The following is a 16,602-nucleotide window of genomic DNA, read 5'->3' as shown; positions in this document are numbered from 1 at the left end:
TGCCTCGTGCCCGATGCTTGCTGGAATGGACAAATCCCTGGATTGATGGATTTAATCATTAAACATTATTTTCAGAGATACTGCGGTAAGGTGTCATCGGAATTTAATGGGTGTTCCAGGCAATTCACAACATAGAGAAGCCGAACCTGTTCTCACCGTGATAATATCTCACACTGCCACCTGCTGGATTCCTCCATATTTATGTAAAGGATGCGCACAAGTACAAGCTGTAAAACGCTTGCATAGCAGGAGCGTCCGCTTTTAGCATGCATCGCGTCGCGTGAAGTATAAACCTGGCCTGATACTCTTCAATAATGCAATATTTTGTAGACCTTTTTATGTACATCACTTCCACAATCACCCTTTTGGTAATTTTAAATAGTTTTCTATTGTCATTAATAAAACGAAAAGCCACAGTCTTTGACAAAACAGTTTGAAACTTTTTTTTTTAAATCTCACTGCACTGCTTTTTGATCAACAAGTGTACTACAAGATTTTTCAACACTTATTCAGTACTCTAATAGTATCATTCTGCATTTGATCCTGTTCTGATTGACACTTAAAAGGAATAATCCACCCAAAAATATATTTTTATGTTAGTTAGCTAGTGTACTTTGTAATGATGGCCAAGAAAAAAAAAACTAATCTTTTGTTTTCATGCAGAATAAACAGAAAGAAGTTTTTGACCAAACAGAAGTCAATACTGACCAGTGCCTTAAAACGGCAAAAGATAAGAAAAACATCCATAGGAGAAAAAATAATAAAAATCTCAGATTACTTGTGTCACATTATCCTCATCTGTTATCCAGTCTCTTGCACAAAATATGTAAAATGAATACTTCTTTGCAGAACTATTGTTAAACAGCTACTTCTGGAATTATCAGAGCATACATAAACAGGAAACCTAAACACTCACTGAAGTGACTTTTTGACTTGAAGACCCACCCACCCACTTTTTCTTTTCTTGATAATGTGTCAGCAGACCCCTAGGGAAGTTTGGGAATAGTCAGCTGTGCTGTTAAGTCATTTCAAGTAAAGCAAAGTGACTGATGATTTCCAAACATCATTTTAATATTTATATCTTCAAAGGTATAAGCAACATACCCAACTAGATGATAGATGACACTTGTGGTACACACTAAATACCTTTTGATTCAGGCCATTATTAGAAGTCTCCCTAGAAAGTCAATTAAGTTACCCTGGCCAGAGTACCTTCCGATTTATAGAAAGTAACCATTTTTTATGTAAACTGACCTTATTTTCATAACTTAACAATGCAAATGTGCATTTATCCCCTTGACCATGTACTGGATAAACAAATTAGAAAATGGTTGGATGGTTGTTTTCACTAGACTGTTAATCACCCACTGAAAGTAAAATTGCAAATAAATGATACTGACATCTATAAAATCGTAACCAAGTAGTTACACAGCTTACACTGGCCATCAACACAGAAAGACCTTACCATTTCCAGAAAGCCCAAGGAAGCACAGTGGTTCTTACTGATTTGACTATGTAGCAGCTGTACCTTCGTCTTTATAAACATAAAATGAATGCCATGTAGATTAGATTAGATTAGATTGATATGGGGGAGGAACTATCTCCTCAGTCTGTCAGTGGAGCAGGACAGTGACAGCAGTCTATCGCTGAAGCTGCTCCTCTGTCTGGAGATGAAACTGTTTAGTGGATGCAGTGGATTCTCCATGATTGACAGGAGCCTGCTCAGCGCCCGTCACTCTGCCACAGATGTCAAACTGTCCAGCTCCATGCCTACAATAGAGCCTGCCTTCCTCCTTTGTCCAGGCGTGAGGTGTCCTTCTTTATGCTGCCTCCCCAGCACACCACCGTGTAGAAGAGGGCACTCGCCACAACCGTCTGATAAAACATCTGCAGCATCTTATTGCAGATGTTGAAAGATGCCAGCCTTCTAAGGAAGTATAGTTGGCTCTGTCGTCTCTTGCACAGAGCATCAGTATTAGCAGTCCAGTCCAATTTACCATCCAGAGGCACTCCCAGGTATTTATAGGTCTGCACCCTCTGCACACAGTCACCTCTGATGATCACGGGGTCCAGGAGGGGCCTGGCCCTCCTAAAATCCACCACCAGCTCCTTGGTTTTGCTGGTGTTCAGGTGTAGGTGGTTTGAGTCACACCAGTTAACCAAGTCCTTGATTAGGTTCCTATACTCCTCCTCCTGCCCACTCCTGATGCAGCCCACGATAGCAGTGTCGTCAGCAAACTTTTGCACGTGGCAGGACTCCGAGTTGTATTGGAAGTCCAATGTATATAGGCTGAACAGGACCGGAGAAAGTACAGTCCCCTGCAGAGCTCCTGTGTTGCTGACCACAATGTCAGACCTGCAGTTCCCGAGACGCACATACTGAGGTCTGTCTGTAAGATAGTCCACAATCCATGCCACCAGGTATGAATCTACTCCCATCTCTGTCAGCTTGTCCCTAAGGAGCAGAGGCTGGATGGTGTTGAAGGTGCTAGAGAAGTCCAGAAGCATAATTCTTACAGCACCACTGCCTCTGTCCAAGTGGGAGAGGGATCGGTGTAACATATAGATGATGGCATCCTCCGCTCCCACCTTCTCCTGGTATGCGAACTGCAGAGGGTTGAGGGCGTGGCTGACCTGTGGCCTCAGGTGGTGAAGCAGCAGCCGCTCCATGGTCTTCATCACATGTGACGTCAGAGTGACAGGCCGGAAGTCATTCAGCTCACTAGGATGTGATACCTTTGGGACTGGGGTGATGCAAGATGTTTCCCAAAGCCTCAGGACTCTGCCCTGTTCCAGGTTCAGGTTGAAGATGCGCTGTAGAGGACTCCCAGGCTCCAGCGCACAGGCCTTCAGCAGTCGTGGCGATACTCCATCTGAACCCACTACTTTGCTGGCACAAAGTATCCTCAGCTCTCTGCTTACCTGGGCTGCTGTAATTGTGGGTGGGTGGAAAATCTCTCCTATGCTGGTATCAGCAGAAGGATGGGTGGAGGGTGCAGTACTCCGAGGTGAGAGTGGGTTAGGGTGGTCAAACCTGTTAAAGAAGTTGTTTATCTGGTTTGCTCTCTCCACGTCTCTCTAGATGGTGGCACCCAGCTTCGAGATGCAGCCAGTGATGATCTTCATCCCATCCCACACTTCCTTCATGCTGTTATTTTGCAACTTCTGCTCCAGCTTTCTCCTGTACTTCTCCTTCGCCACCCTGAGCTGGACTCGGAGTTCCTTCTGCATGTGCTTGTGCTCATGCTGATCACCGCCCTTAAAAACCCTTTTCACTGGTTCAAAAGGCCCTTGATGTCACTTGTAATCCATGGCTTGTTGTTAGCATAGCAGCGTACTGTTCTTACTGGAACTACAATGTCCATACAGAAGTTGATGTAGTCAGTAGTGCAGTCAACAACCTCCTCAATGTTCTCACTATGTAACCCCTGCAGGATATCCCAGTCCGTAGTTCCAAAGCATTCTCTCAAGAGCCTGCTCTGCCTCAGGGGACCACTTCCTGAATGAGCGTGTGGTTGTAGGTAGCTCCCTCACTCTGGGTTTGTAGTGAGGCTGAAGCAGAACCAGGTTATGATCTGCTTTCCCAAGCACAGGCAGCAGGGTGGCGCTGTATGCGTATTTAACATTTGCATACAGTAGGCCAATAGTTCTATTTCCCCGGGTGTTACAATCCACATACTGGGAGAAGGCAGGTAATGTTTTGTCCAGTGTCATATGGTTATAGTCTCCAGCGATTAGCACAAGTGCCTCTGGGTGCTGCGTTTGCAGTTTAGCAACAGCAGAATGGATGATGTCACCCGCTATCTCTATGTCCGCCCGAGGAGGTTTTGGTTTTGTTTTGGTGTTCTTGCAACATCTTATTGCGGTTCTACTGACTCCAAAATGAGAAAACAAAATTTTCCACACATGACATTTGGCTATTTCTGTAAAACAACCTTTGGATATGGGAATAAGGTTTATAACACAGAAAGGAATTTAAGGGCTAAATGTATGCCTTATAAAAAGGCTCAAGAGTCCTAGTTAATTTATAGCTGGACACCCCTAGAGAGTGTACAGAAGTAAGAAACAGGATATGGTGTTACACACCATGCTGTGTAGAATTTACCATATATACTCACGTATAAGTCGGGTCTTGAAACCCGAAAAATCTATCATAAAATCAGACCCTGACTTATACGCCCATTCAAAAATATAACACTTTTTTCTTTTTTTTTTTACATCTTCTTGCCTCCTCCAATCTTGCATCAGTTTCTCAGATGCATCAAAATTTGTTGCAGCAGCAAAGTTACCAATTTCTTTCCCTACTTCAACGTTTAATTTAAAACCAGCTTCATATTTTCTTCTGATCGAACGCTCCATCATAGATAAGGGATGCTCTTACGATAAAGGTGTATGAGGGTGTGAGATACAAAAAACACAAATCAGTGCAATTGTTGCTTCGAAATAGTTTGGGTATTACTGTGTGGTCACGTAGGCACAATACATAGAAAAAAAAGGCAGTGTGCTCTGTGGCTACTCTCTCAGGTGGCCGTTAGCATATCATAATCTCTTGGACCAATAGCGCGAGTTTTCCACATTCGACTTATACGACCAATATTATAAAATACCATACATTATACGGTAAAATCAAGTTCCGACTTATCCGTGGGAGAACTTATCCGCAAGTATATACGGTAAGTCAAGTAAGATTATGCTTAAAAAGTAAACTGTACTCATGAGGCCCCATCAAAGATATATTCTACTGTTTTAGACTCCATGCTATGCGAAACAGATGGCAACAATACAGTAAGTTAAGAAAGAATTTGCTAGCCTTGTTCCAGGGCTGCACAGTATAAAATAAGAAGGAAGTGAATTGTGGAAGAATCGGGCTCAAGGCAGGAAACAACACTGGACAGAGCACCAGTTTATCACATGGTTTAATGATATACAGTATATGCACTCTTAAAAGTGTAGTTTAAAGTCACTAGCCAGACAAGGGTTGTGGAAGGAACAAGCCCAGTAACTCAAGACAAAAAAAAGAAAATACACACAGAGACACAAGGAAAATATTCATACTCTATACAGAGTATCCCTCTAGGATACAAACCCAGTTTCATGAAACAGAGGCAACAGCTCTAACAACTATGTCACCATGTTGCCTTGTTACCGGCTAGCAATCTACCTATGATGTATTTATCTTTGGTTGAACAGACTGAAAATAAACATGCATCCTTGCTTAATTTAGTTAAGTTTACAACATCCATTTTCCAACCCGCTGAATCCGAACACAGGGTCACGGGGGTCTGCTGGAGCCAATCCCAGCCAACACAGGGCACAAGGCAGGAACCAATCCTGGGCAGAGTGCCAACCCACCGCAGGACACACACAAACACACCCACACACCAAGCACACACTAGGGACAATTTAGAATCGCCAATCCACCTAACCTGCATGTCTTTGGACTGTGGGAGGAAACTGGAGCGCCCGGAGGAAACCCACGCAGACACGGGGAGAACATGCAAACTCCACGCAGGGAGGACCCGGGAATCGAACCCAGGTCCCCAGATCTCCCAACTGCGAGGCAGCAGCGCTACCCACTGCGCCACCGTCCCGCCCAGTTTACAACATTTTCTTCATTAATAATTTAACAAACTCCAAGTCTTCATGCTTCAGAATTCTTGATGGAATTAAAGTATCTACTGGCAAAATAGAAATTTACTAAAGAGAGGTTTGTTTCATTTATCTTTTAGAAATAGTTCATGTATTTGCTCACCTCCTCCACTCCATCGGCTCCCGTGGAAGCTCCCGTGCAAGTGTTTGGTAAAGGGCAGTAAATACATTTTGATCCCCAGCACCTGTGACAAAAAAAAAAAAAAAACAGGTGCTTGTTAATGACAATCAAACTTTAAACTCAACCCGTGAGATAGCTGTCACTGTGTGCCTGGCTGTAAGCATTAACCTTAGAGAGTCACCAACACTGGCTAATAAACTGAAAGTTTTGACAGAAGACAAGGATCAGTTCATAACCTTGGAAGTGAGAGCTGAAGTATTTCTTCCGCATTTGGAAGAAGATTATTAATAAAGACAAAAAGATAAAACTGAGTATGATTTATCTATTTATAAACAAACTAAAGGTCTTATAGTAAAGAGCCAGCATTGGTTCTGAAAAACATAGGGATATGCTGATGAAAATTTTGCATAAAATCAAACTATTACCATACCCTTCACTCTCCACAGGGCTAGGGGAGCTAGAATAATTAAACCATATTATTTAATGCAAAGAAAAAACTGCCTTCATGTTTTAAGAACCTGAGGCCTCATGTACAAGGACGTGCGTAGAATTCACACTTAAGCATGACGTATGGACAAAAAAGGAAATGTGCACAGGCACAAAAAAATCCAAATGCATAAATCTGTGTATACGCTAAGTTCCACGCACTTCCCTCTTATAAATCCCAACAAACGTGAAATTTAATGCATGTGCACACGCCTATAGCCCCACCCCAACTCCTCCCAGAATTTTGCATATTTTAATATGCAAATCAATATAGTGTAAGTATCACCATCCGTTCAGTGTTTGAATAAAAAACAATGGAAATGGCACTTGGGGGGAAAAAAATTCAGCAAATGCGAAGTGGAGGTAAGGAAAAATGTGCTATTTGCTCGTTTATACAGTGTTATAAGAAAAAAAAATGTAGCGAAGCCACTTGAAAGTTTAATTTCAGAAACTCCTACAGTGCCTGAAAGAAAAAAAGAAGTGGTCAGATATCACCGTCAACGTGAAAAGGCAAGTCACAGCCCACTATCTGTTTATTCTGTTTCAGACAATATTACAAAAACTGACTCACACGCGATGGTCAGGCGCTGATGATGCTGCCTGAAAAAACTGAACAAGTTGAAAAGCTCATGTGGCTAAGAACCTGACAGTGGACAGAACTTGCAAAGGAGCAAGGACAGCACAATTCCTCAAAGTCTGCCTTAGTACAGCTGGTGCCAGTTCAGCACACAGCTCCAAGAGAATATCTGTTGGAAATCGAAACAGAAGCCAGTTGTCACCATCTCTAAATACATGCTCTCTTCTAATTCTTAAATTTGCGATGTCTTCTAACAACACTAAAACAGCCATGGTAGTTGGAATACTTTAGCCATTCTGTGCATCATTATACAGTAATCCCTCCTCCATCGCGGGGGTTGCGTTCCAGAGCCACCCGCGAAATAAGAAAATCCGCGAAGTAGAAACCATATGTTTATATGGTTATTTTTATATTGTCATGCTTGGGTCACAGATTTGGGCAGAAACACAGGAGGTTGTAGAGAGACAGGAACGTTATTCAAACACTGCAAACAAACATTTGTCTCTTTTTCAAAAGTTTAAACTGTGCTCCATGACAAGACAGAGATGACAGTTCTGTCTCACAATTAAAAGAATGCAAACATATCTTCCTCTTCAAAGGAAACAGAGTAAAGCAAACAAATCAATAGGGCTGTTTGGCTTTTAAGTATGCGAAGCACCACGGCACAAAGCTGTTGAAGGCGGCAGCTCACACCCCCTCTGTCAGGAGCAGGGAGAGAGAGAGAGAGAGAGAGAGAGAGAGAGAGAGAGAGAGAGAGAGAGAGAAAGAGAAAGAGAAAGAGAAAGAGAAAGAGAGAGAGAGAGAGAGAGAGAGAGAGAGAAAGAGAGAAAAATCAATACGTGCCCTTTGAGCTTTTAAGTATGCAAAGCACTTTGCAGCATGTTGCTTCACGAAGCAGCTGCACACAGAAGGTAGCAACGTGAAGATAATCTTTCAGCATTTTTAGACGAGCATCCGTATCGTCTAGGTGTGCGAACAGCCCCCCTGCTCACACCCCCTACGTCAGGATCAGAGAAAGTCAGCGCAAGAGAGAGAGAGAAAAGTAAGTTGGGTAGCTTCTCAGCCATCCACCAATAGCGTCCCTTGTATGAAATCAACTGGGCAAACCAACTGAGGAAGCACGTACCAGAAATTAAAAGACCCATTGTCTGCAGAAATCCGCGAACCAGCAATGGAGTGAAGCCGCAAAAGGCGAAGCGCGATATAGCGAGGGATTACTGTATTGTTAAAATCAAGTGAATTAAATTTATAAACTGTATACAATTAATTTTGGTGTATTTGATAAAACATAGGTGTGAATCTAAGAAAGAAAAGTAGACCAGAGAAACAGAAGGACTGCTTTGACGCTGTGTACCACCAGTTTGCAAAACGAAGCTGAACCGCGAGTATGCAAGGGGAACCCTGCTGTGAAAATGTGCGTGGCTTTACCCCAAGTTTTGTTTTTTATACATCTCGAAGTGAGTGTGGAAATGGGTGTATGCAAAATTTTTGTGTGTAAGCACTGTTTATACATGAGGCCCCAGGTCTCTTCATCAAGACAAAGAAAATAAAGTGGATGCCAAAGGTAATCAATGCATAAAACTCTGAATAAAAGAGAACATCTAGAACAAAAGTAAGTAAATTCCAAAAATGATGAACTAAGTCAGATCTTGAATTTCCATGTGGGACTGCAGGAATCATACCTATTTAAAATTGTTGCATGATTTAGTGTATGTAAACAGGAACAAAATCATGTTGCTCTTACAATAAAATGTTTTAATGTCTTGCCAATTATGTGTCATCAAAGAGTTAGTTTAGAAATTAAAAACAAATAATGCATGCATGCTTCGAGAGTCTGATTATACAGTATGGCAAATCAGCTAAGACTTTCAATAATTTTAACTTGCAGCTAAATACGAGAATATGAAACACCACCAAGGTGAATTGCTTTTGAGTAAAAACAACATACATGGCTCTAGCTCCAATAAGGCAAGAGTTATCAGCTGAAAGTAAATGACATGGCTACAGTTAGGGATGCCCCAATCAGGTTTTTTTTTTTTTTTTTTTTTTTTTTTTTTAGGCCAATACAGGTCGCCGATATCATGTTACTGGCTTGGCAGATTCCAATTCTGATTCAGATTTTTTTTTATTGTATCTTTAAAAAAACTTTTAAACTAAGTCCCAGTGTAACCAGATGCACAGAAGCCTAATGTTCTGTATTAAAGTGTTAACACTGGTATTTTTATAATTCAGCTATAGATCACAGGTATTAACAAAATAATATTCTGCGGGCATACTGTTCAGTGACTAAAATAAAATTACCTTAAAATACATACTTTAATAAAATACGTAGAGAAACTGTTTATGCATAATACATATGGCATTAAACAAAATACAACACTTCTCATAATTTACAAGCTACCATATTGTTTAATTCCCTCTGTAATGTACTTATCTCAAACAAAGCTTAATTAACAAAAAAATAAAAGTGGTTTCCACCGTTCATTCCATTAGTTGAACTTGGCAGGTAAATACTGCTTAAATGTTCTTATAGATTTAATTCATATTTATTCATTACTTGCACTACATATTTTTTGTTGCTAAAATGTACATTTACTATATTTTCTTTTTTGTTTTTTTCTCTCTGATATACCAGCTAGACATTCCTAAATCTGCTGAAGTATAATTATATGGATTAACATTTTACTTAATGCCAAAGTAGTTTATTACCTAAAGCTCTACTGTAGAACACACAAAAACAAATAAACACAATGCAAAACTTTAAAAAAAGCAACACATCTATCAAATGATCATATAATGTGTGTCATAAAGATAAAAGGTAAGATGCTTAACAAGTTTACAACTAAAGCAGACGGATTGTGCTATTAAGCTAACATGCCTACTGTTTACTAAGCAGCAATTTCAAATTCTTCTTTATCTCTTCTTTCTCTAATTGAAAATGGAAGCTGATGTACTTTACACAAGCTCACTCACTGTCTAAACTCAAACAAGCATTGTTCACTTTAATTAAAGGACAAAATAAAAAGATCTGAATTCATTAAATTAGCTTTTCTTGCCATTTGTCTAATTGCACAGGACAACTCATCCAATTCCTTTTTCCCAGTTTATTACTCCACTTTCTTTAACATAAAGGCTAATATTCTGACTTTCTCTCCAGTAAAGTCTGCCTTATTTCTCACTGTTAGAGAAAGTTTGCAGCAAAAAGATGTTTTTTCAACTACTGTAATACCTTGCATAAAGGAGCACTGTAACTAAATTACTGTAAGGCTTAGAAAAACAGGTGCTGAAAAAAAATTTTTTTTGCGATCATCCAATTTACCGATTAAGTCTTTTATAGTGAAAATCAGCCAATTTAGATCAGCGGCCAATCGATCGGAGTATCACTAGCTACAGATGTTCAATCACTCATTTCTAACTGTCTTATGAAGTGCATATTCCAATTACCCAATTTACAAGGAAAGAATAGGGCACCCCCTCACACACATCCATGCTAACAACTGAACGATTTAAATTTGTCTGATAATCTAAGCTGCGTGTTTTTGAACTGCAAAGATGTGCAGCTAGTGGGGCTGCATAAACAGCATACCGCACTGCAAACTGAAAGCACACGACACATATTTGTATAATATAAAGCAACTAGGATACAGTCCCATATTACAAGTGTTTTACCACAGTTAAGGCTGTCAGTCCAGTTCAGTGACTAAGTCTGGAGGAGTCCACAGGGATAAGGATTAGCAAGCATCTGATCAGTTATGAGGGATGTTATGAAAACTATAAAGACAGTTTTTGGGGAATTCTAATATAATGGATTAATGGATTCTGTAATAACTCTCACTAGGATGAAGCAATCTGAACGAAACAACATGCAATGTACTCCTCAGTATAAGGAGTTTCAAATAAGCAGAGATGCCCCTGCATTGCAGCGATGAAGTAGGCACAACATTTAACCTCCGTTTGCAACTTCGGGGTGCATACCGCCCATACCCCTTCACTCAGTCACTCAACTTCTCATCAGGATGGTGGTGTACAGTATTGAGCAGCACGTCTTCATAGTGCAGACCTATTGGGTCACCAATTTGTTTGGCAACAGGGAAATTTCAAAGGGGCTTTGGCCACCACAGACACCAGATCTGACACTAGCAGACTTGTTCCTTTGGGATATGCACAAAAGAAAAGTTTAATCGGAAAAATAAACATCCAACGTGAAATTGCATTCTACCACCCCACACAAAACGGAAACCACTTCCAGCATCGCAAAGTAGTGAAATCAATTTCACATACATCTAGGTATATAGTGTTTTTTTTGGTTCAGATTGTTTCATCCTAACAGGAGTTACAACAGAATATTCAGAGCCTCTTTCGAGTGAATCTCCCTGTATTTGGTGTTTATGGCAGCTGAAATTTTAGTTACCTTGATATGCCCATTTAATATTACTCTTCAATTAAGTGTTATCAACCAGACAATGTTTCCTACATCTACTAATACAAGAATAAATCTCACAACAATAAACAGCAATAAACCTGAAAAAGTAACTTCTTGACAAACCTCATTTGAAAAAGGTGTTGTGAGCTTTTGTAAATAAGATGTTGCAATTGAAAGTATTAGTAATAGTCTTGGAATGTACATAGTAGTTCATGTGGAAATGATATACCTGTATTTAAAAAAAAAGCATATTTTTAGTCAGTATATTGGAAATTGTGTGTATAAATGTTACACATGCACTTGTAAAGATAAAAATTAGGTAGGTCACGGAGATTGTAGCATTCTTTAGAAAACCTATTCTGGAATTCCCCTTAGCCCATTAAATTCACACGTTTTTGATGTCGGGATGGGTGCAAATTATTAGTTCAGCCAAAAATGAAATTCAGACCCTTGCATAAAGAGACAAGGAATTAGTAGTCAACCTGCTTACTTTGCTAAGCTCATCTTATAGGTGCTGTTGCTGTTGTTTTTTAACCGTTAATTTTAGCTGACCTGTTCCATGTCTGTAGAGATTATGAAAAGAGAGTTATATCAGTAGCAGCTAATTCTAAACGATTTTAATTTGCAAAGTGCAAGATCCTTCTTCCATTTTAGTTTAAAATGAGTGTGGTGGAAAAAGATCCCAAAAATATTTTTTTTAAAAAATCAATGGAATTGCTTGGAAAGTATAAGCGAGCTTATGAAAATAAATGACATTATGAGCAAACCTTTGCAATTACTCTGTGTTAGAAAAAGTACATTCAGAAAGGAGAGCCAAGGATAGATAGGGGCACAACTACCAGGAAAGATGAAACAAAAGAACATTTGCACTACATGTACCATATAATGCTAGGCATTTCAGGTGTGACCACAAAGGGGTGCCACTGAGACCCAAATCCAAGACGCAATAAAGCAAAAAAATGCTTATAGAATAAAATATATTTATTCTTTCAAAGCACCTCTTCACAATTCTCGCTAACAATCAGCTACAATAACACAAATTAAACAATTCTTCCTCCTTGTGTCGTCCGTTGAGTGTTCCCTGCTGCCTCCTGACTCTGACTTAAAGATATGAGGCAGCAGCCTCTCTTTAAAGCCAGACCCAGGAATGCGTCCTCAGTTATTCCATGTCATCTTCAAAGCACTTCCGGGCCATGAAGAAAGTAGGGAGATCCTCCCTAGACAGCAACCTCTACCGGTACCCAGGGACAATGAAAGGGCTGCACTTCAGCACTCCAACTCCTAAGAACCCCTGAGGGTATCTTGACTGGGTTGCCATACAAGGATCACTGCCACTTGGAGGACAGGATGGAACAGCTCCAGACTCTTGGCTTCCACTGATCCAACCATTATATCATGCAGGCCAGACACAAAGTTATTTTTTCATCCTGCAAGCTTCTCCATCTGTCATTCGACTCTGGCATCTCATCCAGTTTTGAAACCATTCTCCTTCCCAGTTGGGATGTCCATTCTCCTCCTACATATTTAAATATTATTAAACGGACACTGACTCCTGCACATACTGATCCTAACACAAATCTCACAACAGCAAATGTCTGAACCTGAGAAAGCAACTTGCTAAGAAACCTAATTTGACAAATGTGCTATTACAAAAGCAGCATTCATGGGGCATTATTAATTAGAAGTTGTAAATGAAAGTATCTTGGACAACCTTGGAATTTAACTCATAAGGAACCAATGCAGTATTTGAATGATGTTTTTGTTAGTATTAACTATAAGGAGCATTTAATTTTCATTCATAAAACAACAAACATCAATAAATAAAACTAGGACATACAAATGGTATAATAAATCTGGAAGCTCATAATGTTTGTATCATTTTTCATATGATCTTCTTTTGGAACAAAAATACAAAATACCTTCCCGATTTGGTTGCTACATGGGGGAGAAATTGGTCCTTGTAGCCTCTCTTTAACCTAATAACATACAAACGAAAACTACAAATCAAGCTGAATAGAACTCTTGAGAAACAAGAGTATACAGTACATTAGCATGACACATTCTAAGTCAAGGTAAAACAGTCTATACTTCTGCTACAACTCAGTGTGACCTGCTAGCAGGGAACAGCACAAGAGCTAGAAACAGAATAAGGAATTACACATTTGGTACATGTTTGCACATTTGTTTTTCATACAGCACCACACACTTTTGGGCTAAAAGCCCTCAAGTCAGTCAGCAGTTGCTCAGCAATGTGAAAAGCAAACAGTGACTTTAACAGGTACTTATGCATGCTGTCACTATCAGACAAGTTTCACTTAGACATCATCACTTTTGGTTTCTTTGAGACACCCATTCAAAATCTGCCAAAGATCTCACAAAAAAGTGAGTCTAACAGCTGGAAGGCAACATCCAATAAGCAAGTAAGAAGTTTTTAAAGGAAATAATATTCCTTTTTATAATGTTCATACTTTGAACTATTTTATAAGAGAGATAGCTATCTACAAGGACCAATTACATTTCATTATTTTAATCAAGAAGACAACTGGGCAGAAGTTTTTTTTTGTATGGAAATTAACTAAACGATCCTTCTCATTTTCTCACTGAAAGCACACTGAATGCTTGTAACAAGGAAGGTAATTTAAAAAAATTGCTGAAATCTACTTATTGGCATTTACGTGCATCGAAAAACAATCATGAAAAAGAACAATCAATACAATAGTAATATCTGTCATTTGCTTCTGATGCAAATGTACAAATAGGATCTTCTTTAGAGTTCTTGCTTGTCAGGAAAAACACCCTGACACAAGCTACTGGCATTTTTTGGTGTCTCGCATTACTGAAAATACAGTTTAACCACTAACCTGAATCTCAAACACAAAGTTTGCATATAATGCATTTGGCCTCCAGTGCTCTACCCTACAATTAACATTTATATAATGTTAAAACTAAACTCAGGAACTTGCTCAACAAGTTATTAATCATTATAATGAGATCAACAGTTGGTGTCTAAAACTAATTCAGCAGAAATGGATATTTGTATCACTCACAGTATAAAAAAAGATTTATAATATGGCCAGTTTATACATTTTCGTCTTTTGAAAATTTTTTAATTTCTTTATCTTGTCACTTTCAAAAGATGCACTACGTATATTACTAAATCCAACCTGTGACACAAACACACATGACCCAACACCAGCTAATTCTTTACATTTTCCTAACAAAGCTTGTTCCATATATGGTATTAGAACTATTTTTTTATTATTATTATTCAATAATATTATTTGTATAATTATTGTACTTTCTACACTTCTGACTTTGTACTTTTAGTGTTTTGCACATTTTACAGTAGAAAAATCAGATTTAATAAATATGTAATTTTTCAAGTCAAAAAATGCAATGATTTTTACATGTTTTTTTGAGAAAAAATGCAATGCTAAAGAAATTAAAGGGTATTTGCATACATTTCAGGCACACCATGGAGAAATGACAACACTTTTTCTACACGATTCCCCCCATTTTGAGGCACAATAAAATTGCCTATTTATGCTTTAAAGAGCTTGGATACCTATGTGTCCCCCTTTTATAACTATTGCTCCGTGTATATTGCCTTACTCTTTGGATTGCCACAAAGCAACCTGCGAGATTGGAGAAAGGTTGAGAAGAGATCGTGAGAGGAAACGACAGCGTCGTGAAAACGAGACGGACTGTGAACAGAGAGAAGCAAAAATGCTCCTACACCACCACATAATTACTATTCGGACAGTGATTCCGAGTAGGCCGTTCCTATCGAATCAATGTCCAAGGGTTTTATTTTGTAATTTTGTTTCCCTTATAAAAAATCATAATGCTATGCGACGAAGGGCCCAGTTCACGCCTGGCAGCTGCGTTTAAACAGGGAGCCCTTCAAAGACAACTTTAACACGTGCAACGTAGTTGGGCGCACATAGCTAGTTAAAAATAAGAACTAACCCCTAAGGACATACACAGGAAACGTACCTGGGATTTAGCTTGCGTTTCCATAAGAAAACATATTCCTTCTGTCCAGTGAGAGAAAAAAATGACAACTTTAAACAAGAGATTTCCCCGTCTTTCAGAGAGTGGATTAAAATGCCATAATTGATAAGTGTCCAATGAAGCACAGAAATCATGAAAAATGTACGGACTTAAAAACTAGAAACTGCTGCCTTATGTTGACAACCATAACTAATGTACAGGGCAGTGCAGTAGGCCAAGCATTTGGACTTCACACCTTGAGGTTGTGGGTTCAAATCCTGCTACTGACACTGTCACCATGAGCAAGTCACTTCACCTGCCTGAGCTCCAACTAGAAAACCAAAAGAAATATAATCAATTGCACTCAAATAATGTAAGTCACCAAAACTTGCCTATTGCAAGGCAACAAATCTTCAAAAGAATTTAGAAGTAGTATTATCTATAAACTATCTTTTCTTTTCACTTTCTTTTTATTGGATGTATAGTTCATGGAATCAATTGACTCGAACTGTGTGGATTAGGATTTACTGTTATGGACTTTGCCTTGACTGGGTTTGCAGCCTCAGGGACAACTGAATCTTTCTGTGGCACACTGGACGAGCCCTATGGACATTCTTTGCACCATGACGAACTATGAGCCGGGAATGGTCTGTATTCTTGATTATATTTAATTGCTCTCGATTCCTTCTATACATGCTTAATGACTAAGAAATAATCTGAGGTTTACACCCAGCTAGATGCGGGTCTGGGCGATCCAGCCTGCAATACCCAGTGTTATAAGTATGTGGCTGTATGTTGGAACCTCCGAATTTTGGTATCTTCATGTGCATTTTGTAATATCTCCTACTAAGTTTTTTCTGCTGCTTGCCGCTCATCTGCGCCACCCAATCCTCCCGTCTCCCCTTCTCTGCTGTGCTGCTTCTCTGCTACTATCTGATATGTATTGTTCTCTACTATGATAAAATACTCTTGTGACAAACTCCTTCATATCAAACAGTTTGCCCAGAGCAAATGGTCAGACTGGAATGGCCTAAAAGACAATGGTATTGTGCGACGCCCAAAATATGTACATTGTGGGTCAGGTCGCCACCACAGACGGGCTGTGAATGAAAAGTTCACCGGCAGCATTTGCTCAGGAATATGCTGTCCTACTCACGGCTTTGGAAATAGGAGTGTCAGTGTGCCAAATCTGCAATATGTTAAAATAAACTCTGGTCATGGATCTGCACACAATGAACCCATGTCGGCTAATACTGCACTGTTTAACTCAAGATCTCTTAATGGCAAAGCACTGGTGCTATCAGAATTCATTACAGACTCAAACCTTGACTTGCTATGCTTAACAGAAACTTG

At 39.4% G+C, this 16,602-nt stretch overlaps 1 protein-coding gene across 1 annotated transcript in view; it reads right to left on the bottom strand.

Moving 5' to 3' along the window:
- The window catches only part of trappc10 (trafficking protein particle complex subunit 10), a 103,070-nt gene that overhangs the window by 71,175 nt on the left and 15,293 nt on the right, over positions 1-16,602 (bottom strand). Inside the window, exon 2 of the mRNA XM_028800534.2 lies at positions 5,753-5,834. Coding sequence (XP_028656367.1) covers positions 5,753-5,834 — 82 coding nt within the window. The remainder of the gene's footprint in view (positions 1-5,752; positions 5,835-16,602) is intronic.

Source organism: Erpetoichthys calabaricus, chromosome 4, assembly GCF_900747795.2.
Source record: "Erpetoichthys calabaricus chromosome 4, fErpCal1.3, whole genome shotgun sequence".
Classification (NCBI taxonomy): Eukaryota; Metazoa; Chordata; class Cladistia; order Polypteriformes; family Polypteridae; genus Erpetoichthys; species Erpetoichthys calabaricus.
The sequence above is the reverse complement of the archived record's forward strand: the minus strand, read 5'-3'. Positions and strand labels throughout refer to the sequence as shown.